Genomic DNA, 23607 nt, shown 5'->3' with positions numbered 1-23607 from the left:
AAATATTTCGCGGACGAAATTCTTTTAAGAGGGGTAGGATGTAAAACCCCATTTAAAAAAAAAAAAAATCTGTTGGTCACTCCCAGGCACTTCTGCAGAAGTTGGATGCATCCATGGGCCACGAATGCCTTTGGGGATTTACTCTCTTGGTCACTGACCGTCCCCTTAGGAGCGGACTCAGTCAGCCATCCGGGTTAATGAAAACACCTGACATAATAAACTCCCGGATCGGTTTGGGCTGTTTCTACGTTTCGCGTCTGTGCGTACCCACAGGCCAGTTAATATCAGAACTTAAATAATAATTTTATGAATAAATGTAGATGACTGAGACTTACACTGCTTCAACTAACCACTCTTTGCACTTATTACATTTGTTAGAATAGACTACAACTGCTTTAATTGCTTAAATATCATAACTGCTTATCTCATGAATGTCCTGTTTTATTTTCATTATACTTATCTGTTCGTGCACCTACTGGTTTGTTATGAAACTGACCCATTTCATGGGCAGGTGAGGAGTAGGACTTCATTGGCGGCCGATGGCGTGGTGCAACATGGATCAAGATTCATCTTCTTTCTGCTGACGGCTTAGCTCTGGGACTTTTTTAGTTTTTCTTAGATTTATTGAACTTTGGAATAAAATGCTCATTTTGTAATAAACTGCAGATTTTAATCGATTGTCTTATTTCTTAAATTCCTTTAAGATGTTGTACATGTGAATGATGGTTTTTCAACTAACGTACCCAGGATTGTTGACTTGTGTTCCTTTCTAAATGTCTTCCGCTGTTGTTTTTAAATATTAAACTTTAAATCTTTGAAAGGCTTTTCGATAAGGTTTTCGAAATCACAAGTCGAAATTTTGGGGCGTTACAGGACTTCCCCTTGTATTTCAAATATGCTTGACACCTCAAGCTCCTTTGCATTTTCAATAAAGAGATATTTTTATGCCTTTGTGCATGTGTGTTTATGCCTTTGTGCATAATTATTTAAGTGTTCATTGGGTGCCTTTTTGCACATCTCTTGTGAGGAATTAGGGCTTGTATGCATATTGTCTCTTTGAAGACATTTTTACATGGTATCAGAGCTTGGTTATTATAGAAGTAAATAGTGTGTCACTTCATTTCATCGTGCGCCTCGAATGTAACGCCCCAAAATTTCGACTTGTGATTTCGAAAACCTTATCGAAAAACCTTTCAAAGATTTAAAGTTTAATATTTAAAAAACAACAGCGGAAGACATTTAGAAAGGGACACAAGTCAACAATCCTGGGTACGTTAGCTGAAAAACCATCATTCACATGTACCACATCTTAAAAGAATTTAAGAAATAAGGCAATCGATTAAAATCTGCAGTTTATTACAAAATGGGTCTTTTATTTCAAAGTTCTATAAATCTAAGAAAAACTCCAAAAAGTCCCAGAGCCAAGCCGCCAGCAGAAAGAAAATGAATCTTGATCCACGTTGCACCACGCCATCGGCCGCCAGTGAAGTCCTACTCCTCACCTGCTCATGAAATGGGTCAGTTTCATAACAAACTAGTAGGTGCACGAACAGATAAGTAGAATGAAAATAACACAGGACATTCATGAGATCAGCAGTTATGATATTTAAGCAATTAAAGTAGTTGTAGTCTATTCTAGCAAATGTAATAAGTGCAAAGAGAAGCAGTGTAAGTCTCTGTCATCTATATCTATTCCTGAATATATTCTTTAAGTTCTGATATTAACTGGCCTGTGGGTACGCACAGACGCGAAACGTAGAAACAGCCGAGACCGATCCGGGGGTTTATTATGTCAGGTGTTTTCATTAACCCGGATGGCTGACTGAGTCCGCTCCTAAGGGGACGGTCAGTGACCAAGAGAGTAAATCCCCAAAGGCATTCGTGGCCCATGGATGCATCCAACTTCTGTAGAAGTGCTTGGGAATTACCACCTAGGATAATTTATAGTAATCCCCATTCCCCTAACTCCGATGACTGGGGAAAACCGAGTCTTTTGTTCGTGGGGTGGTTGTTAACAACCTGTCCATCGGAGTCTTTGTACCATCCATCCTCTCCCTTGATGAACCGTGAAGATCGGATGGGTACGACGGGGGTTTCTTAACCGCCGTCCCATCCTACATGCTCTGGTCCATTAGACCCACTCGAGCATCTTGCCTGTGAAGGCGAAATGGTCACCATTTTATGTGATCTCAGCTTTTTGCTAATAGCATTCATCGAGGTTGCCACAACCTCATCATCCCACCATCGTAACCCACATGGGATGTACTTGTCCAAAAGTACGATCGTACCTTCCCAGATGTACAACTACGATGAGAGGGCATCATAATGGTTTATGATTCTTTTGGTTCATACATAACATGAATTGCTCTATGAGCAGAGGGGCCTGGGGAGGCCGGTATCATCTCATGGATATCAATAAGGAATTTCTTAATCACTTTGAGGTACTGAATGACCTCCCGTACTTATTGTATCATACTTTTCTTCAGGTCTAATTACCAAAGTAAATTTGTGGGTTCTTGATAGATAGCCTATCACATGGTTTTATAAATGTCTGTATTATGCTTGGCATGCTCGAATACTAAGAATCAAGAAGTCACCTCCAAGATTCATCAGGCAATAATCAATAAGGCATTTATAGTAACTTATAACAGTGAGCCAGGCGAACATACAGGAATAAGGTCTTTCTAGCAATGAGTCTACTCGTAGAGCTTCAACAATAAGTATGAAATTTCAAAAGAATACAGATGCAGAAACACAACACAGACAATTCACCAGTTAGGGATTTCTACGAGTGAGAATGCATGCCAAATAAACTATTCTATCACAAAATCCTTATAATTTTAATTCATTCTTACAAACCCATCGTGCGACTTTCCCCTACCTCGGGATGTCGTGCAGCTGCGTGCGTCTACGCGTGTAGATGATACGAGGCTCGGGCCGCGGAGCCAGAGCGGAGGGTTTCCGATGCGAGGTCTGCAACAGGGTGAGTATTCAATAATGATAATTTAATTAAATGGTGCGACGGGAGCAAGGGTAGGATTAAGTGACTGGGGATACCGGCCCCTTCCAGACAGAACAATAAAAGGCAGGGCCCTCGACCCTTGCTTGACGAAATAGGGAATGGCAGGGGCCTAGGCCCCTGACTGACAATAATAGCGAATGGCAAGGGCCTTGGCCCCTGCATGACAAAACGCGAAGGGCAGGGCCCTTGCCCCAGCCAAACAGGTCACGCATGGCAGGGGTCTCGGCCCCTACCCCAAGAATAGGGAAAGGCAGGGCCTCAGCCCCTGCCTGGTACAAACAGAATGGCAAGGGCTCTGGCCCTTGCCTGACAAAAATGAAGAAATGGCAAGGGCCCCAGCCCCTGCCTGCCGAAAATGAGGGATGGCAGGGGCCCCAGCCCCTGCCTGACGAATCAAGAGACGGCAGGGGCCTCGGCCCCTGCCAGAAACACCTACAAATGGCAGGGGCCTCGACCCCTGCCAGTCAAAAATCGCGGAGCCGCAGGGTCAAGAGCGGCAGGGGGGTATTCCCTGCCCTCCCAGAAGCCAGAGGGCGGCAGGGGGGTGAGCCCCTGCCAGCCCAACAAAATAAAGGGCGACAGGGGCATTGCCCCTGCCAGCCCAACAAAATAAAGGGCGACAGGGGCATTGCCCCTGCCAGCCTAAACAGGAAGGCGGCAGGGGCACTACCCCTGCGCGCCAGAACACAAGAGGCAGCGGGGCGAGCCCCTGCCTGCCGAAAAAACAAGAAGCGGCAGGGGCATTGCCCCTGCCTAAAGGTGGTCGAAAGGTGGCAGGGGAACTGACCCCTGCCGAAAGGGAGACCGGGGTGGGGGTGACAGGGAGGGAAACCGACCTCCCGTCAGTTTCCCTGTCACCCACAGAGGTGAGGGAGTGTCGCAGGGGGCATTGGTCCCCTGGCGGCACTCCGGCGCACCCCCAGAGGGAAGAGGGGACGGCAGGGGCCTTGCAGGCCACCTGTCGGCCCTCCGGTGATTACCGGAGAGGCAGGAGGGCACGGCAGGGGCTGTGCGCAGCCTGCTGGCCTCCCGACGAGGTGACAGAGAGGGGGGGTGAGGAAAAGAAGAGGGAGGAGAAGAGAAGAGAACGGCGTACCTGGGAGTGGTGGCCGGCGTCGGCGGCGTGCGCAGCAAGGAGAAGACCGGCGTGGAGGGGGAGGGACGAGGGCTGCGAGAGGGAGGCGAGACTCCCCTCGCCCTAGAACCTCTCTCTTAAAGGCGCAGGGGGGCACCTGAATGGGGAAACCCTCGATGGGTTTCCCTATCCAGCCCGAAAACGCAGGGGGGAGAAGGGGGGTTGCGGCGCCCGACTGCTCGGGTTTTTTTTAAAACCCTAAATAAAAAGGGGCCCGGGTCGGGTCCGGACCCGACCCGGCCCGGGTCCAAACAGATTTTTTTTTAATTGTGGTTTTACATCGAAAGTCGTGCACCTCTCTCTCTCTCTCTTGGATTTTGGCGTGAAGACCTCTTGCCATTTGTATCAAGAAATATACGTCATCAAGTAAGCTCCAAGAAACCCATCTAGTGATAAGAAATTCTTCTCTTCTCAAATGGGGGAAAAGGATTCACACTTCTCTCTTGGGTTCAAATTGAATGGCTCAAATTATCATGTTTGGGCTGAAAATATGGAAGCACATATCAAGGGAAAAAGGGCTTTGGGGATATGTCCAAGGTTCAATACTGGAACCGGAATCAAAGATCACTTTGGTAGAAAGAGGAGAAATAAAAATTCTTGAAGGTGAAGAAAAATATAAAGCTCTTGAAGACTATTCCAAGAAGCATGAGGAATGAGAGGAGAAATTTTAAAATCCTATCATGGATTTTTCTCATCCGTTGAGATAAGGATCAATGCCAATATCATAAAATTCAAAAAAGCTTCTCAAGCATGGCAATATCTTGAAAAGATGTATACTTCAAGAGATTTATCTCATAAGTATTATCTTCAAAAAAGGGCCTTGACCCTCCAATAAAATGAAATGACTATTAGAGAGTATTTTGTGGAATTGTCATCCATTTGGGATGAACTTGCCATGCTTGAACCCAAATGAAGTGGTGAAGCCATTGAGCTTAGGCATAAGCAATTGGAGGAGGGTCGTTTTTTTAATTTTCTAAATGGGCTTAGACCCGAATTCGAACAAATACGATCCTCCCTTCTTTCCTCATTTACTTCTTCTCTTGAGGATGTTATTACAAAACTAAGTGGGGAAGAGACCCGTATGGAGATAAGCAAAAACAACCCAAGTATTATTGCAACACCCTCTAACCAAGAAGAAAGTGATGTTGTAAATGCCGTTTCAAGACCGGGGAACAATTTAAGGACCTACAAACCTCCCCACTTCAAAAATCAAAATCAAGGATCAAGTGGTCAAGGAGGTAAAAGAGACTATAGCAAGGTTGTGTGCCACTTTTGTAAGGAACCGGGGCACATCAAACCGGTTTGCCCAAAATAGGAGTTGCTAGCTATGACCACCACATCTCAACCCCCAAAGGAAGAAAGTTCAACTTCTTCAAATTGAGATCTTTCCTTGCATCAAATTGTGGAAGCACTTCAACCACTTCTCAAAAGGGCAATTTTCGGAGCGGCCGTGTGCACCTTCTCTCCTCCCGGTAAGACTTCTTGGCTTTTGGATTCGGTTGCCTCTTTTCATATGTCTCCAAGTATTTGTTCTCTTTCCGAATATTTAAAAAATTCCTCTCCAACTTTTGTTTCAACCGCGGATGGCACTTCTCTTGAAATTAAAGGAATCGGAAATTTTGAAGAACAAGGTTTTTTTATCCCTAAAATTAGATTTATACCAAAATTGAATTTAAATTTGTATTCGGTCTCTCAACTCTCGGACCATGGATGTGATATGAAATTCTCATCTGATAAATGTTGGATACATGATCACCGGTCCGGGAAGTTGATTGGGGAAGACTCTAGGAATGAAGATCTATACTATGTGAACTTTCTTCGTATTCCAAAGAATCTTTTTTGTAATGTTGTGTAACATATAGACATTGATGTATGGCACAAAAGACTTGGGCATCCCAATGTCACCAAGATTTCTTATTTACCTTTTGCCAAACATCTATGTAAGAATAAGTTGCACTCTTGGAAAAATGAGAAGTTTGCCTTTTTATCAAAGATCTATGTTTGCTACAAAACCATTTGAACTTGTTCATTCGGATGTTTGGGGATCGGCACCCGTTATCTCAAAAGGAGGGTTTGCATATTATGTGATCTTTGTTGATGCTTATTCTAGATATTCTTGGATATACTTTCTCCAACATAAACATGAGCTTTTCACAACATTTCAAACCTATATCATATGATGATTAAAAATCAATTTGGCAAAAATTAAAAAAATTTTAGAACCGATTCTGGAGAAGGATATCTTTCAAATGAATTTAAGAGTTATCTTGAAAATCATGGGATAATCCATAAAAAATCATGTCCCAAAACACCTCAACAAAATTATTTGGCCGAAATAAAACATAGACACATCATTGAGACATCTAGAACCTTATTTCTCAAAACATTCCAAAAAGATTTTAGGCCGAGGCAACTCTTGCGTTTGTCTATCTCATCAATCGTCTTCCATCCAAAAATTTAAATAAGGTTTCACCCTTTGAAATTTTGTATAAGAGAGATCCTGATTATAGTAGGTCAAGAATTTTTGGGTGCAAGTGTTTTGTTCTTACAGATAAGAATGATAAACTCTCACCAAAGGCCATTCCATGTGCTTTTCTGGGATACTCCGAAACTCAAAAAGGGTTTCGGTGCTATGATGTTGAAAATGATAAATTGTATGTGTCTATAAATGTAAGTTTTCTAGAAAATGTTAGTGGGTTTGAAAGATATGAATCTCATGAGAAAAATGTAGATTACTCTTTCCTCTTCGACCTATTATCTAGAGATGATGGCATTAGTGATGATGAATCCACATAAAATAGTCTTAGCAATAATGAAGTAGAGGAAAATAACAACTTTCCTCATCCATCTATCCATCAAGGGATTGATGATAGAACATACAAGGAGCCTATCACCTATACACATAGGGACAAAAACAATTTAGAAGTGCTATAGAAAAATATAATGAGCCTAATAAAATGACTACATTGAGTAATGAAAAATTGCAAAGAACGGAGAGAAATAGGAAACCCCCTTCTAGGTTCATATCCTATGACTCCTCTCCCAAACATAAAACCTACCTTAGTGCCATTCACTCATACATAGAACCAAAATTTTTAAAGAAGCCAAAAAGAATGATGAATGTATAGAGGCTATAGAAAATGAACTTAGAGCCCTTAAAAAGGCTAAGACATGGGAATTTCAAGATCTTCCTAAAAGTAAGAAAACTATAGGGTGTAGATGAGTTTTTAAGGTCAAAACCAAGAGTGATGGGACTCTTGAGCGATATAAATCTTGTCTAGTTGCTAAGGGTTATGGTCAAGAATATGGGATAGACTTCGATGAAATATTTGCTCCCGTTGCACGTATGGTTACAGTTAGGTATCTTATTACCATTGCGCCAATTAAAAAGTAGAACATATACCAAACAGATGTTAAGAACGCTTTTTTAAATGAAGATTTAAATGAAGAAGTCTACATGGATGCTCTTCCTGGAATGAATTGTCCTAACAAAAAGGTTCTTCGCTTACGAAAAGCGCTCTATGGTTTAAAACAAGCTCCCAAGGCTTGGTATGATCGTTTTAAGAACTTAATGACAGAAAATAGATTTATCTCATGCTATATTGACACTGTCCTGTTTGTGAAGAAATCTGATGCAAGAATTGTAATCTTGCTATTATATGTTGATGATATGTTAATTACAGGTGATGATGTCAAGGAAGTAAAAAGAATTAAGCTTTCATTGATAGAAAAATTCGAGATGTCAGATTTAAGGTTTTTGACATATTTTCTAGGCATTGAAGCCGCCTTTTTTCATAGAGGATATTTCTTATCACAAACTAAACTTGCCTGTGAGGTTATTGACAGGTCAAATATTACTGATGATAAAATTTGTGAAACACTGGAGATAGTTGGATCAAAGATAAAAATTGATGATGGGATTCCCTTGGATAATCCCACTCCCTACAGATATCTGGTTGGATCATTGATAGATATCTGGTTGGATCATTGATGTATCTTAGCATCCCCAGGCCTGATATATCTCATGCAATTCATATCGCCAACCAATTCCAACATGCTCCTACATTGGTGCATATGAGTGCCATTCTTCGCATCATCAGATATATAAAAAGAACTATAAATAAGGGAGTCTTTCTTTCTTCATCTTCTAAATTAAATTTAATTGCATATACTGACTCTGATTGGGGAGGTGACCCTAATAATCGTCACTCCACTACTGGTTTCTGTATTTTTTTAGGAGAGTCATTAGTCTCTTGAAGATGCAAGAAACAACAAAATGTATCTCTATCTTCTACTGAAGCCGAGTATTGAGCCATGGTGTCTACAACCATGAAAATAGTATGGATTCGACGTTTACTAGAAGATATGGGAGTTCACATTCAAGAACCGATAAAGTTGTGTTGTGACAACAAGAGTGCGATATACATTGCCAAGAACCGCACCTTTCATGAGCGCATGAAGCATATCGAGACGGACTGCCATTATGTTAGAGAAGAATATTTGAAGAAGGTTATCAATCTCCCATATGTGACATCCAAGTATCAACTGACTGACTTCTTCACTAAGGCGCTTTGTGCTCCTAGATTTAATTTTCTTCTTGGCAAACTTGCGGTCATCACACCGTAAGTTTGAGGGAGGGTGTTGAAAATGTACCCTTATATATATATCATCATCAATACCCAATAAAGGGTATTTCTGTAATTCTGCCCAATAAGGGCATTTTAGTCTTTTTTACTTTCTTTATTCTTTTCTTTTTCTTTTTCTTTTCTTATTTTTATTTTTGTCTTTTTATTGTAAAAGCATTTAATGCTTTACACATTGGGGGTCCCAACTAAGAGTCGTTGGACCCCAAACGGTCACAAATGTGACCGTTGGGGGCCCAACGACACCTTGTTGGGCCTCCCATTGTATTCTCTCTCTCATCCCTTTCTCACTCTCTCTCTCTCTCACTCCTTTGTTTATAAATAGTGGGGTAAACCCCTTTGTAAAGAAAGGCTTCTTAAAGCCCATTTCTTGTTTTTATAGGATCTTTATGTTTGCAAGCCATTGTTGGTTTTTTGTATATTCATTATGGACTTGTTCTTTGCATTCTATGTGTGAATGTCCATTATAGGACATTGTGTTTGTTTTCCCGTATTTCATTACATGGTATCAAAGCAAGGTTTATGCTCTTGATTCTTGTTATAGCTAGTTAATTATTTGTAGTTTACATATTGTATTTCTCTTTTTTGGTTTGTCATCCTCTCTTGAGTTATAATGGAAGGAGAACAAAAGATTGATCTCTCTTTTAAACTTAATGGTACCAACTACATGATGCGGGCTGCCACCATGGAGAACAACCTCAAGGGTAAAAAGCTTTGGGGATATGTTATGGGCACTATTCCGGAATCACAACTCCAACTCACAAAGATGGACGATGATCAAGAAAAAGCACTTGAAGGAAATGCTCGCATGAAGGCCATTGAAGATCACCAATCTACAGTTGAAGATTGAGAAAACAAACATGCAAAGATTCTTGCATGGTTCATGAACAATGTGAAACTCAAAATTTGTGCCAACATTGCAAAATTTCGAATGGCAAACGAAGCATGGTTCTTTATGAAAGATATGTATACTCAAAAGGACCTTGCTAGACAATTCTTCTGCCAAGAAAAAATTCGTACCATTAAGCAAGGGAAAATGGGTGTAAGAGATTACTTTAGCACTCTTGGACCCTTATGAGATGAGTTATCTTTACTAGAACCAAAGTGGGTTTCTAGTGAATATGTTGAACTACAGAGAGAACAAATGAAAAAAGAACACTTTTTTCAATTTTTACATGGGCTTAGGCCTGAATATGAACAAGTTAGATCTTCTCTACTTCATAGATCTAAGCCTCTTCTGTTGAAAGATGTCATAGCTGAAATATGCCAAGAAGAAACTCGTCTTGGCATGATTAAAGGTGGGGATGAAGTTTTGGCTGTGTCTAAACCCGACAATCATGTGAAAGCTTACAAGCCTCGGCATTTTGGAAGGCAAAATAAATATAATGACAACTATAGAAAAACTATTTGCCATCATTGCCAAGAACTGGGTCACATAAGACCTAATTGCCCTAAGTTAAATGAAGCTCTCAAAAGTAAGGTTGCATCTGTTGAAGAAACTACTCAAAAAAAGGAGGAGCCCATCAAAGGGAAAGATTCCTTCTCTCTTGCTCAACTATCGGAGGCACTTCAAATTCTACTCAAATCACCATCAACTTCGGATGCCGCCATCGCTTCCTCTTCTCCTCCAGGTATGTCCTCTTGGATCATTGATTCCGGAGCTTCCTTTCATATGACACCTCTTGAGAGTGGGCTATCCGACTTATGTAATAACTCAAAAACCTCTTATGTTTCAACCGCTTGGTACTTCTTTACAAGTCAAAAGTTTTGGAACTTTAGGTTTTTTCAAAGATTTCTTTGTGCCAAATGTGAGGGTGGTACCTCAATTTAATTTAAACCTTCTTTCTGTTTCTCAAATATGTGATCATGGATGTGAAATCTCCTTCTCAACTAAGGGTCAATCTATACAGTATCTCCGGTCCGGAAAGAAGATTGGGCAAAGCCATAGGAGGGGAGATCTCTATTACATGAGCAACTTGAAACTTCCAACAAACTTTTTTTGTAACCATGCCCAAGATAAAAATATTGAAATTTGACACCAAAGACTTAGACATCCAAGTTTTCTAAAAAATGTACTCCTTTCTCTTTGAAAAGAAATTTTGTAATGAGAAACATTTTGTTTGCAAGAATTGCATTTTTGGAAAAATGAAATCTACTCATTTTCCAAATAGAACCTTTGTGTCCAAAAGGTCATTTGAGTTAGTTCATTTGGACGTGTGGGGTCCTTTTTCGGTTATATCGAAAGGAGGATACTCCTATTATGTTACATTTATTGATGACTACACTAGATATGTGTGGATTTATTTTCTCAACCAAAAATCCGATGTCTTTGCCTTTTTTAAGAAATTTCATATGATAGTCAAAAATCAATTTTTAAGTAATATTTCTACTCTTAGATCCGATTCGGGTGGACAGTACCTATCAAATGAATTTCAAAATTATTTAAAAAAAATAGAATTTGTCATAAAAAATCTTGTCCTAGAACTCCTCAACAAAATGGTCTAGTCAAAAGAAAACATAGACACATTTTGGAAACCACTAGGACACTTATTTCCAAAGAAATTCTAAAAAGCTATTGGTCCGAAGCCGCTTTAACATCAACTTGATAAATAGAATGATATTTTCATCCCTACAAAATACATCTCCATATGAAAAATTATTCGAAAGAACACCCAATTTTAATAGATTAAGAATTTTTGGGTGCAAATGCTTTGTTCTTTCACATAAAAGAGATAAATTATCTCCTAAAGCTATTGAATGTGTTTTCTTAGGATATGGAGAAAATAAAAAAGGTTTTAGATGCTTCAACCTCAAAAGCAACAAACTATATGTTTCTAAAGATGTAACCTTCTTAGAAAATGAAAATGGTTTTGAGAAAACTAAAGATATTGATGAAAGTGAATATGCTTTCTTGTTTGATCTTCTTCCTCAAGAAGATGCGACTCCTCAAGAAGAGATTATTTCTAATGATTTGTTGGATGATCAAGAAGATATTCCTCTTAACAATGTTGAAAATGAAAGCGCTGTCATTGAAAGTAGACCAATTCAAGCCTATGTTAGGTGTGGACAACAAGTTCCCATAAATACCTTAGAAAAATACTCTCAAGGTTCTAACATAGAAGAAACCTCTTTAAGAAGATCCGACCGAATCTCCAATCCTCCCAATAGGTTTGTTTCCTATGAGTCTCTAACATCAAATTATAGGGCGTGTCTAATTGCGTTACACTCTTTTCATGAACCATCTCATTATAATGAGACCAAAAATATTCCCCGGTAGGTTGAAGCCATGGACTTAAAACTTAGTGCCCTTGAAAAGGCAAAAACTTGAGAAATAACCTCATTACCCACTGGAAAGAAATCTATTGGATGTAGATGAGTCTTCAAAATTAAAACTAAAAGTGATGGGTCATTAGAACGCTATAAAGCCCGGTTGGTAGCCAAAGGATATGCCCAAGAGTACGTCATTGACTATGAAGAAACTTTCGCTCCGGTAGCTAGAATGACTAGTGTTAGGACTCTTATTGCCCTTGCTTCAGTTAAAAAATGTCCCATTTATCAATTAGATGTTAAGAATGCATTCCTAAATGAGAAATTAAATGAAGAGGTCTACATGGATCCTCCACCAGGAATATGTATTGGTAAAGATAAAATTCGCAAACTTAACAAAGCATTATATGGATTAAAACAAGCTCCAAAGGCTTGGCATGATAGATTTAGCAATGTAATGACAAGTTTAAACTTTCGTTCATGTTATACTGACACTGCTTTGTTTGTAAAAAGTGCAGGGTCCACATTCTACTGCTTTATGTTGATGATATGATCATCACTGGAAGTGATGATTAAGGAATTAATGATATTAAGAAAGTTTTAAAAGAAAATTTTGACATGTCTGATCTTGGTTTCTTAAAACATTTTTTAGGTATTGAAGTTGCATACTCTCTCCGAGGGTATATTCTCTCTCAGATGAAACTTGCTGCTGACATTTGTTCAAAGTCTGACATTTCAGATAACAAAAGACAGAAACCCCTGAAGTTATCAATGCAAAGTTGAGGTTGGAAGATGAAACTCTTCTCGAAGATCCCACTCCCTACCGCCAACTCGTTGGGTCTCTGACATACTTATCCATCACTCGACCAGACATAACTCATGCAGTTCACTCGGTCAGTCAGTTTCAACATGCACCTACAACTGTGCACATGAGTCTTTAAGTATAGTCAAATACATTAAAAATACCATAACTAAGGGAGTTTTTCTTTCCTCTTCTTCAACACTTAGATTTAATTGCTTATACTGATGCTGATTGGGGAGGAAATCACAATGATAGAGTCTCAACTACTAGCTTTTGTGTATTCTTATGTGACTATGATTTTCTGGAGATGCAAGAAGCAACACAAAGTATCATTGTCCTCAACAAAAGCAGAGTATCGCGCAATGACCACTACAACCATGGAGCTTGTGTGGCTTAAAAGTATGAGCATAGTCATCTCTACACCTTCGAAGATGTGTTGTGATAATAAAAGCACAATTTATATCGCAAGCAACCACACCTTCCATGAGCGTACTAAACACATTGAGATGGACTGCCACCATGTTCGTGATGAATACCTAAGAGGAACCATAGCATTGCCATACGTTACATCCGAGTACTAGTTGGCAGACTTTTTCACCAAAGCTCTTGTTGCTCCTCGTTTTATGTTTCTTCTCAACAAACTTTCGGTCATATCCCTGTAAAGTTTGAGGGAGGGTGTTAAAATATATATAATTCATATATATATCATTAATACCCGATAAAAGGTACTTTTGTAATTCTGCCCAATAGGGGCATTTTTGTAATATCGCATATTTCCACACTTAGCCATCTTCAGGTTTTGTCGAAAATTTGGCTAAGTCTGGGAGGAAAATCGTTTGAGGCTCAATTTTTAGACTGATTTTATACTTTCTTTATTATTTTCTTATTTTTATTTTTGTCTTTTTATTATAAAAGACATTTAATGCTTTACACATTGGGGGTCCCAACTAAGAGTCGTTGGACCCCCAACGGTCACAAATGTGACCGTTGGGGGCCCAACGACACCTTGTTGGGCCTCCCAAAGTATTCTCTCTCTCATCCTTTTTTTTCTCTCTCTCTCACTCCTTTGTTTAAAAATAGTGGGGTACACCCCTTTGTAAAGAAAGGCTTCTTGAAGCCCATTTCTTGTTTTTATAAGATCTTTATGTTTGCAAGCCATTGTTGGTTTTTTGTATGCCCATTGCGGACTTGTTTTTTGCATTCTATGTGTAAATGTCCATTATAGGACATTGTGTTTGTTTTTGCGTATTTCATTACAATATATACATATATGTATACGTATCTCTATTTATATATATATATATATATATATATATCATTTACCTTTTTGTAATACCTGATAAATAGTAATTCAGTCTTTTCTCATTTTACACATATTTCAATAGAAATATGTTTGTACATTTTTATTTTCTTTTTCTTTTTCTTATTTTTCATTTTTTTTATTTTTATTTTTGTACTTTGTACCATCCTTGGGGGGCCCAATATAGTCGTTGGAGCCCCTCCAGGGCCTCCTTATGTGGGTTATAAATAGGGGACTTCCCCTTGTATTTCAAATATGCTTGACACCTCAAGCTCCTTTGCATTTCCAATAAAGAGATATTTTTATGCCTTTGTGCATGTGTGTGTTTATGCCTCTGTGCATAGTTATTTAAGTGTTCTTTGGGTGCCTTTGTGCACATCTCTTGTGAGGAATTAGGGCTTGTATGCATATTGTCTCTTTGAAGACATTTTTACAATTTGATCTCACAATTAGTGCATTAGTAGCAAAAAAAATGTCATTGTTATCACACTGAATTGGTCAGCATCTTTCTTATTCTGCCCAACTTAAAATTGTTAGATATAGCAATTCATCACCCAATAATCTGTACTGTGAGCAGATGTGATGTCATCTTTGTATCAAATGCTATGATGGTTGTTTCAAACATTTGTATTATATTTTATTATATTTTTCATTTTCTTTTAGTTTAAAAGTACTACGAATGTGTTACATAGCTTCTGTATTATGATATTTGTTAATTTTTTTTACTCCATTCACTTTCCCATCACTGTGGAGACAAATCCTAATTTGCTGCAAAAGAATTTCTTAACATCACTTCCTTTCTAATTCTTGTTTCACGAACTCTTGTATGCGTTTTCCTTTTGATTCTCACATTGCTTCCTGATTTCGCTTTCCTCTCTGGTACCTATGGTTTCTACTCCTTTTTACACAATTGATATACACTATACAATATGTTGTTAGAGCATTCCATTAACAAATCTATATTCATGTTCAAAGCAGAGCTTGTGCAAGAGATCTGTGCCACTCTAATTCTTGGTAGTACTAGAACATGTATCTGAGTAGAGTCTTATTGGTCTTATCCCTTGAAAGTTTATTGTATGCAATAGGAAACAAAATTCCTTGTAGCCTGTTTTGTTATTTCAGCGCATTTTTTTTTTGAGGATCCACACTTTCTTGGTGAATCAACCCAAAGATTCTTGCAAATATTCCTTGACTACTGTCAGTTTAACTTCTTTTCCTTATTCATATTTGTCCAAGGGTTTTATATATGAATACTCATCTTGTCAACCTCTAAAACTTTCCTGTCATGGCAAACAATATACTTATAGCATTTAATTTTTTGTGTGTCTGACTTCTGTAACTTGTTTAATATCCATCTCTTTCATGTTGCTTTTCTCTGCTTCCAGTCTATAAAAGAACTTTAAATTTTTGTGCAACATATTTCTTTCAATGAAAGAATGTATATGTTTAATGCTGTGTTTCTAAGCACTAATTTCAATTTTAGGTATGTGGAGCGGATTGCAAATGCAAAATGGGAGGTTAAGGATCTTGGACTAGAGCACAATGGGTATGCTTTTCTATAGCATGATGATCTTGTGCATATTTTCTAATAAATTTACTTTAGCCACTAAATCCAAAAATCTTTGTCTTAGTGTGGCTTTGAATTTTTCTGTTCTAAGAATTTCATATTTTTTTTGTTGTTTGTGTTTTTGCATGGTAACTTTAATATTCACTTTGGAATACTATCTATTCTGTAGCTGAATCGTGAATTACCCAAAATCTCTTGTTTCTCACCAATGATATCTAGGGATCTTTCTCCAATGTATCTTTTTAGTCCTCCTGAAGGATCTCAGTTCCTCTAATCTGATTCTGGTATCATTTCCCTCATAATGGTGCTTTGATTGGAAGCCTCTAACTTTTTTATTTTCATGGATTGGTGGCATTGATTATGATATATATAGTAATAGATGCCAAATGTTTATTAGATAGATTTTTAGGCTCTGTTTGTGTGTGTGTTGATTTGTCACAAGGATGTGGGTACAGTTGGTATGACACTGATGCAACTGGTATCACATGCTCAAAATGAAAAAGAAATACATAAAATTTCAGAACATTTATAAATATATGTACAATTAGAAACACAAGCACCAGGAAGTACCAGCCTCGGTATTGGTATACTGACAAAGATGTCAATGGATCTGGTTCACATTTGGTATCCGACCTGATCCATATATGAATGCCCAGCTATATGCATAAATGCTGACCTGAATATTCTGGTAATATATGGACTGAATATGAGTTATGATTTTTGTCATACATCCGACCTATGTAGTCAAAAGTCCCGACTAGGCACTGACTAGTCTGCCTAGTCAGTCTAGGCTAAGTAAAACGCCTAGGCTTTGCAATTCCTAGGTGGGTACCTTAAAATGTGCCAATTTTGCCGACTAGGCACCGACTAAGGTGCTTAGTCGGTGACTAAGCAGCCTTTGCCTAGGCACGAGGGCAGTTTAGTTATTTATTATATATATATATTATTTTTTTATATATATAATTATATGTATGTGCATGTGTTTGTGTGATTTTTTTTGTGAAATCATGAAAGCATGCATAGTTATTATATTTATATGTGTGTGTGCCACTTTGCTTTTAGGATTTTTTCTGTGAAACATTAAAAGCATGCACAATTAATTTTAATTGATTATGTTTTTTATATATGTGTATGTTACTTTGTTTTGATGAATTTTTCTATAAAAGCCTGAAAGCATGTTTAGCACCATGAATTATGTAATATTTTATTTATATATGTATGTGTTATTGTGCTTCTGTGAAAGGTTGAAAGCATATTTTGTTGATTATACTGAATATGTTATGAATAATTGAAATATATATATATATATATATATATATATACATACGTGTGTGTCTACAATTATATATATATATATTTTTGTCACGGGCCTATTTCTTCCATAGGCCAGTGCGGCGTGACGATCCTTCCTTACCGTCACAAGCCTTTCGGTTGCTCACTCGCAACTAATTTGTCACAGGCATAGAATACTTCACAAACCCACGATGCGCCAAACTGCCTAATCTGTCTAGCCTAACGGCCAAAGGCCGCGTACCAACACCTTTCCATCTGCTGAATCATTTTCATTGGCCCTGCACACACCTCGTGCGCAGCTGCTTAACAAAAGCTGATCAAGCGCATTTTCAAATGTGAATTCCATTTAGTCCATGCCGCTTAGTGCATAGCCGTCCCATACCAGCTATCACTTCTGAAAAGGGTACAAACGTGCCTTAGCCTTGTGTGCCATGGAGCGTATTGGGACTCCATGCGCACGCCACAACAAAACCTCGCCACTGAAGAAATAAAACCTTGCGGCCCCCAGTCTGAAGACCAATTGATGATTGAACACCATAGCTAAGGGCACCACTCAGACTCATTCACCGACGCCTAGGCATTCACTCGCCTAGCCCCGAGTCGCCATACTCGGTTGAAATCACCTGATTTGATACCTGGGAGAATTAGCCCTAACCCACATGTACCCCCGTGCGTCCAACCGCTACTCGTGAGGCTCATTCCTGAAAGCTGAGAGGTCCTTAACCAAATCTCGAGAGGTAACATCCTCTGATCCGTTGGCACTACTTAACCAAACAACGTTCCATGTCTGTGCCGCCACACAACGATGCATTAATGACAATATTGATTCCTATCACGTGCCGTGCTACCACCACACGCCACCGATCAAGCCAACACATACTGCACATTCCTACACTCGATGCATTTTCCACTCGGTAGAGCTCTGCACTGCGCATGCCCCATTCCGAAAGCTCAGTCTTGGACAATTTTGGTTATGTACTAGTTCCGACTAATCTTTTTAGGAGTCTACCGACTAGGCACCGCCTATCGCTTTTGGCTACATAGCATCCAACTCGAACAAATTGACTTGAGTATTTTGTATATATATTTTAGATACTATTTAAATCATAGGGGCTTGTTTCAGGCTTCCAATTTCTCAACCATGCATAACACGAACCCAGCTATTTGTTATTTGGTAGGTCTGATGCACCCTGATAAGTCGGATACCGGACCCTTGGGTTACCAAATGCTGAAACTAGGATTATCTTGAGCTTTAGCCTTTTAAAAGTTGATTGAGAAGGTGCATGGATGACTAGATACCACGGTATTGTGAGAATCCTAAATGGAGGCTGATTTTCTTGGGTTCTCATTAGGACATGGGTACTTGTATTTTTTATTTATTTTATGCCAACCACAAGGAAAACGTGAAACGTGAAACACTATAAGGGTTGATGTGCGCATCATATCATATATTGAATCAGTGTCATGTGTGTGGTATAAAGTTATTAGCAAATTACTCACTTGCAAAAGATAATGTGTTCAAATCACTAAACAACAGTAGCTTAATGGTCAGAACTGACTGCTAGCTTTTTAGTAATCAAGTTAAAACTTAGACTAATAATTCAAGTACCAGATGATGTTAAATAAGATTGAGAATAACAACAAATAAAGTATAATTTTATCAGTGTTTTGATTTAGTGAAACCAATAAGCGTTAATCATGAAATTCTGTTCTGGATAATGGAAAATGATGCAACGACCATATCCTGATAAGCCATGCAAAGACAGTTGACTTACTCTCACTGGATAGAGCTTAGAAATGATAATACATGCAAAGCTGTTCCTACCACTGCCTACAGGGCTTTTGAAGGGTTTTTTCCCATGTTTTTTTCGAATCTGACCATATAGATGTGTTTTACGTGTTTGATTTTATAGGAATGGACTCTTGCATCATTCGATTTTGATGCGCAGGTAGGTTGTTATAAGGTTTGAAAATCGACGGTGTAGATTTTTTATAAATACCATAAATATTCAAGGCTTAAAAAAACATATTTTTTTATTGAAAAAACATGATCCAAGTGTCGTTTCCTAGCAAATCGACCATGCGGAACACATTTGCGATGGACAGATTTGGGAAAAACAACTCAGAAACTCCCCCTTCAGTCGCGGTAGGCTGCCGTAGTCTGCTACCACCTTCTCTCTCTCTCTATATATATACACAAAAAAAAATGGAAGATGGTTATACATAATTTTGAATTCCAGGTTCACATGGTGTGGAGGCTTGTTTGGTTGATGGATGGTGATAAGCATCTTTTTATGTGTAACATAATACATAGAGTGACATATTTGAATTAGTGTATATGTGAAACACACAAAGACCCTTTTCTTCAAGCACCTTTGCTGCTATTTAGTCAATATATTGACTAGAAAACATCTTGCAGATGTTGGTTGTGACATTGCAATAGTCCTTGATGCAGAACTTGGATGGGCAAAAAGTTTTTAAAGCAGTTTTCAGTTATTTTACGTTAGGTCTAAACTTTTGGTTTATTCACATGACCATTCCTTAATTGTGATCAGGTACGTTGATTTGCTGCTGGGTGAGTTTAAGCATTACAAAACAAGGCTAGCTCATGGAGGAATACATAAGGAGGTAGTATGTCTTTCTGTGGTGATTGTGTTTATTTGAAGATTTCACCATGACAAACACACACTATGTGACATGTACACTTCTGAACAAATCCGTGTTGATGCAGGTGCGACACTTGTTCATGGATTCTGCTGTGGGTGCAATCAACTACACCCACGTCCATTTCTTTCCGAAACTGGACTTGGTCAACTTTGATTGAGTTTACTTTATAAATATATAAATAAATATATATATATATATATATATATATATATATATATATATATATATATATATAACCGAGATTTTCATGGGTTTTCCCCCTTAAATCTGACCATACGGATGTGATCTACATGCTTGGTTTTAAAGGGACCAGTTCTTGAATCATCCGATTGGCGATGCATAGGCAGCATTTTTTAAGGCTTGAAAATCGATGGTTCAGAATTTTCGTAAATATTCAAGCATTCAAAAATCATGTTTCTTTGTTGAAAAATCATGATCCAACAGTCGATTCCTAGCAATGAGTCATGCTAAACACAGCTGCAGGGCTGCATTTGCAAAAAATGGGTATCGGGAAAGGCTAGTTCACATTCTAGTGGCCCTATATATATATATATTAGTTTCTTTGTATAATTGTTAATGCATTATATATGTATGTTTGTGTATACACATGCATACATATATATAGCCCAGCCGCACTCCCGCACCCATGTGTTTTGAAATTGCCCAATCACACCACACCCCCACCCATATGGAATAGCACACACACACATAGCACATTCATACGTTGAACTTGTTTGAGTTCAACAAATTTCTTTTAAGTTCTTTATACTTTCATTCTCTGTTCTTTTATTCAGTCAATACTTCTTCAATATGATCTAGTTCTACAGCATCAGGGCAATGGATAATAATTAAATTTTTTTTGGTATGGTGTCTGTTCACCCTTTCCAACTGGTAAATCATCTTGTTTGTTTGTATGAAGAGGACAACACTTTGTACTTTACTGAAAAAGATGAAAACCAAGGCAAGTTTCTAGATAACAATAGTGCTATAGATATCAGAGCTGACTGTAGACAGCTCAGTGAGTACTGTTATATTACTATATCCTTCAAAACTCCCACAGCTCAACCATATCATGAATTACGGAAGAATGTTGCCTTTCCAAAGCTGATTTTAAAATTTTAATGTATTTGTATTAAATAATGGCCATCAAAGAAAATATCGTACTCAATTGGGTAATATCCACCACATCATAATTATGATAGAAAAGACCTTGAATTAAATTATTCACCATAGTAATATATACCCTGAAAAGTCAAAATAATTTATGACATGCAATTTAATAATTTTCTGTATGAAACACAAAAGATAACATAATGTATCATAAACTAGAAAGAAAGGGGGAAAGAAGAATTTGATGAGAACGATTTTTCATGGCATAAGATATCTGCACTTATTCCTTTATCTTGTATGTGCTCTGAATACAAGGATGTGTTGAATAATGATTATAGATAAACAATAAATAAATAATATATATCATAGTTATAAATCATTGTTTTTATGATTTGTCATATTTTCAGGGCCTTCTTTTTCCAAGCATCCATATTTAAGAGTCTCATATGTCTGTTCACTGCTCATTTCTGTTGGTAAATAGGAAAAATTGGTGATTACTTGATCTTCATACAAAGTGGTTATTGGCTTATAAGAGTTGCTAATATGAAACTTTAAGACTAGTATTAAGAGTGACAATGTGCATTTTTAGTAAATGACAAATTAATGGAATAATGATCATCCATAAAAATAGAATCTGCAGCACCTTTGCCTCATAGAATCTTGTATCTGGAATGTAGCAATACTTCAACTCGAGGCTGATCATTCTTTATTCCTTCATTGTTTTGTTCTAATAACCGCTCTTCTCTTCCACTTAACACCAGGTTCAAGATGTACTACTCGAATATGGTCTTGAAAATGTCTCCGAAATTTTTATCGAGGGTATATCACGTGCAAAGAGGTGTACAAATGAAGGAAGAGCACTAATGGCCTTGGATCTTCAGGTTCTCCTATGGCTAACTTTTTGTCTAGTTTTAGCAGTAGCTACTTAGTCATTTTGATACTAGTATGTAGTTTTTATATATGTATTTCATATGTTCTCTTTCAGGTGCTAATCAATGGACTTCAACATTTTGTTTCGGTAAATGTAAAACCCAAATTGCAGATCGTTGAAACTTTTATCAAGGTAAAATATTAATGTTTTACATCATTGCTTTGATCACATGACAGGGTTGTCGACCAACTTTTTGTCTTTCCGTTGCTTATGGGTTGAAGCAAACTTTCATTCTTATCCATCTTTAGTTTTTAGGTATTCAATAGAATTGGCTCAAGATGCATCGGCGTAGAAGAGTGAAAAAGCAATTAAACGATGTTGGTTAATTAACAAAAACGTGTCTTTCCAGTTTTCAATATAGGGAATGCATCATCTTATGCTAGTCTATGTACACTGCTCATATTATTTGGAGCAGGACTCTTTTGATCCAGTCCAACGTTTAGTATTGGATGAATGACAAAGGGTCTGATTAGTTAGATATCTGACTCTTGCTGGCCCAGAGTATTGTGCAATTTCAGTCGGAGTAAGGATGGGATTGCCAGGTGACAGACAGCATGTTTGCTGCTGGGCCATTAAAAAGTTGTAAGGTGTGCATGTACTATGATTACAAAAAGGTATACATAGATATTATAGAATCTCTCTTTATGAACATCTGATTCTGAAACTAATACAGTTGGGATTTACTATTCTGGTCCACATCCAGATTCAGAATGTGATACATGTAATTTGATCTATGTGGATCAAAATTTAAAGACATTGCTGATTGTACTTGATCATTTATGGTGGTTTGGACATATTCGGCGAAGGCCTAATGATGCTCCAGTTAGAAGGATGGAGAAATGGGAAAATATATTAGTTAAAAGAGGTTGGGGTAGGCCTAAGAAGACTTGGATGGAGATGATAGGAAAGGATATGAATGCTTTGAACCTCACCGAGGACATGGCATTGGATAGAAATGATTGGAGAAGGATTCATGTGGAAGACCCAGAATGATTTTCTTTTTTGGTTCATATCGCCGACCCCAATTGTTTTGGGATGAAGGCGTAGTTGTTGTTGCTGATTGTACTTGATCATGATAGCCTGGAGTTGACCCATGAACTACGCTAATCTTATATACATAGGAGAATCATGCTACCAAAGGAATTGGGATGCTAAGACACTTATTCTTAGGTGAAGCAATGCTTTTTGTCTTTTCCATTTCCATTCCTTTCATGTTTCATATAAGATTATTGTCTTTGAAGTTATGATTATCCAAAGTCTCCAAAGCAGTTGCCTGTTCATACCGCTATTTTTGTTGTGTGTTAAGGTGTAATTTGGCACCAGTGCAAACTTGCCCTTTTGTAACCTAGAGTTCTGTCTAAATAAAGAAAAGGGTATTCCCCTTTTATAAATTTGGGTGTGACCTCTCTCAAAACACGACTTTGAGAGAGAGGGCAGCACAATAGATAGAGTGTAACGAGAGAGAGGAAGAGAGGGTAAAGAGAGAGAGGCTGCGAGAGAGGGAGAGAGAGAGAGAGAGCAAGAGTTAGAGAGAGAAGGGGTTAAATCTATGTGTTTCCTTGATATTTTAATGGCATGGATAGGGTCGTGTGGTTTTAGAATATTTTTAGAGCATGAGTAGATGTATGCGTTTTTGGATATTCTAATACCGTGGACAGAATTTGATTCACGTTGAATAGAGCCTGTTATTTAAAGGGGCATGTTCCGAATTATCACATCCATAGCAGGGACTGCTTTATGCAGTTTAGGGATATAATAGTATATTCAGACTTGTTTGGGGTTATTTAGATCCTGATTTTCTTTTAGCATGTATCGATTTTTATTGAGGACGCATGCACAAATTTTGTTTTACTGTCCATGCATGTATGGA

At 38.1% G+C, this 23607-nt stretch overlaps 1 protein-coding gene across 4 annotated transcripts in view; it reads left to right on the top strand.

Annotated features, from left to right (window-relative positions):
• LOC149813817 (uncharacterized) overlaps positions 1 to 23607 on the top strand; it is a 161370-nt gene that overhangs the window by 128696 nt on the left and 9067 nt on the right. For 3 of the 4 annotated variants that reach the window (XM_089990768.1, XM_089990770.1, XM_089990772.1), the window contains 4 exons: positions 15653 to 15715; positions 19585 to 19657; positions 21568 to 21687; positions 21792 to 21869. In XM_089990768.1, the coding sequence (XP_089846894.1) occupies positions 15653 to 15715; positions 19585 to 19657; positions 21568 to 21687; positions 21792 to 21869 (334 nt within the window). Of the gene's footprint in view, positions 1 to 15652; positions 15716 to 19584; positions 19658 to 19760; positions 19879 to 21567; positions 21688 to 21791; positions 21870 to 23607 lie in introns of those variants that run through there. The other variant, XM_089990769.1, reaches the window with a different exon arrangement.

This window comes from Nuphar pumila, chromosome 16, assembly GCF_984573655.1.
Source record: "Nuphar pumila chromosome 16, dmNupPumi1.hap1.1, whole genome shotgun sequence".
Lineage (NCBI taxonomy): Eukaryota > Viridiplantae > Streptophyta > Magnoliopsida > Nymphaeales > Nymphaeaceae > Nuphar > Nuphar pumila.
The sequence above is the reverse complement of the archived record's forward strand: the minus strand, read 5'-3'. Positions and strand labels throughout refer to the sequence as shown.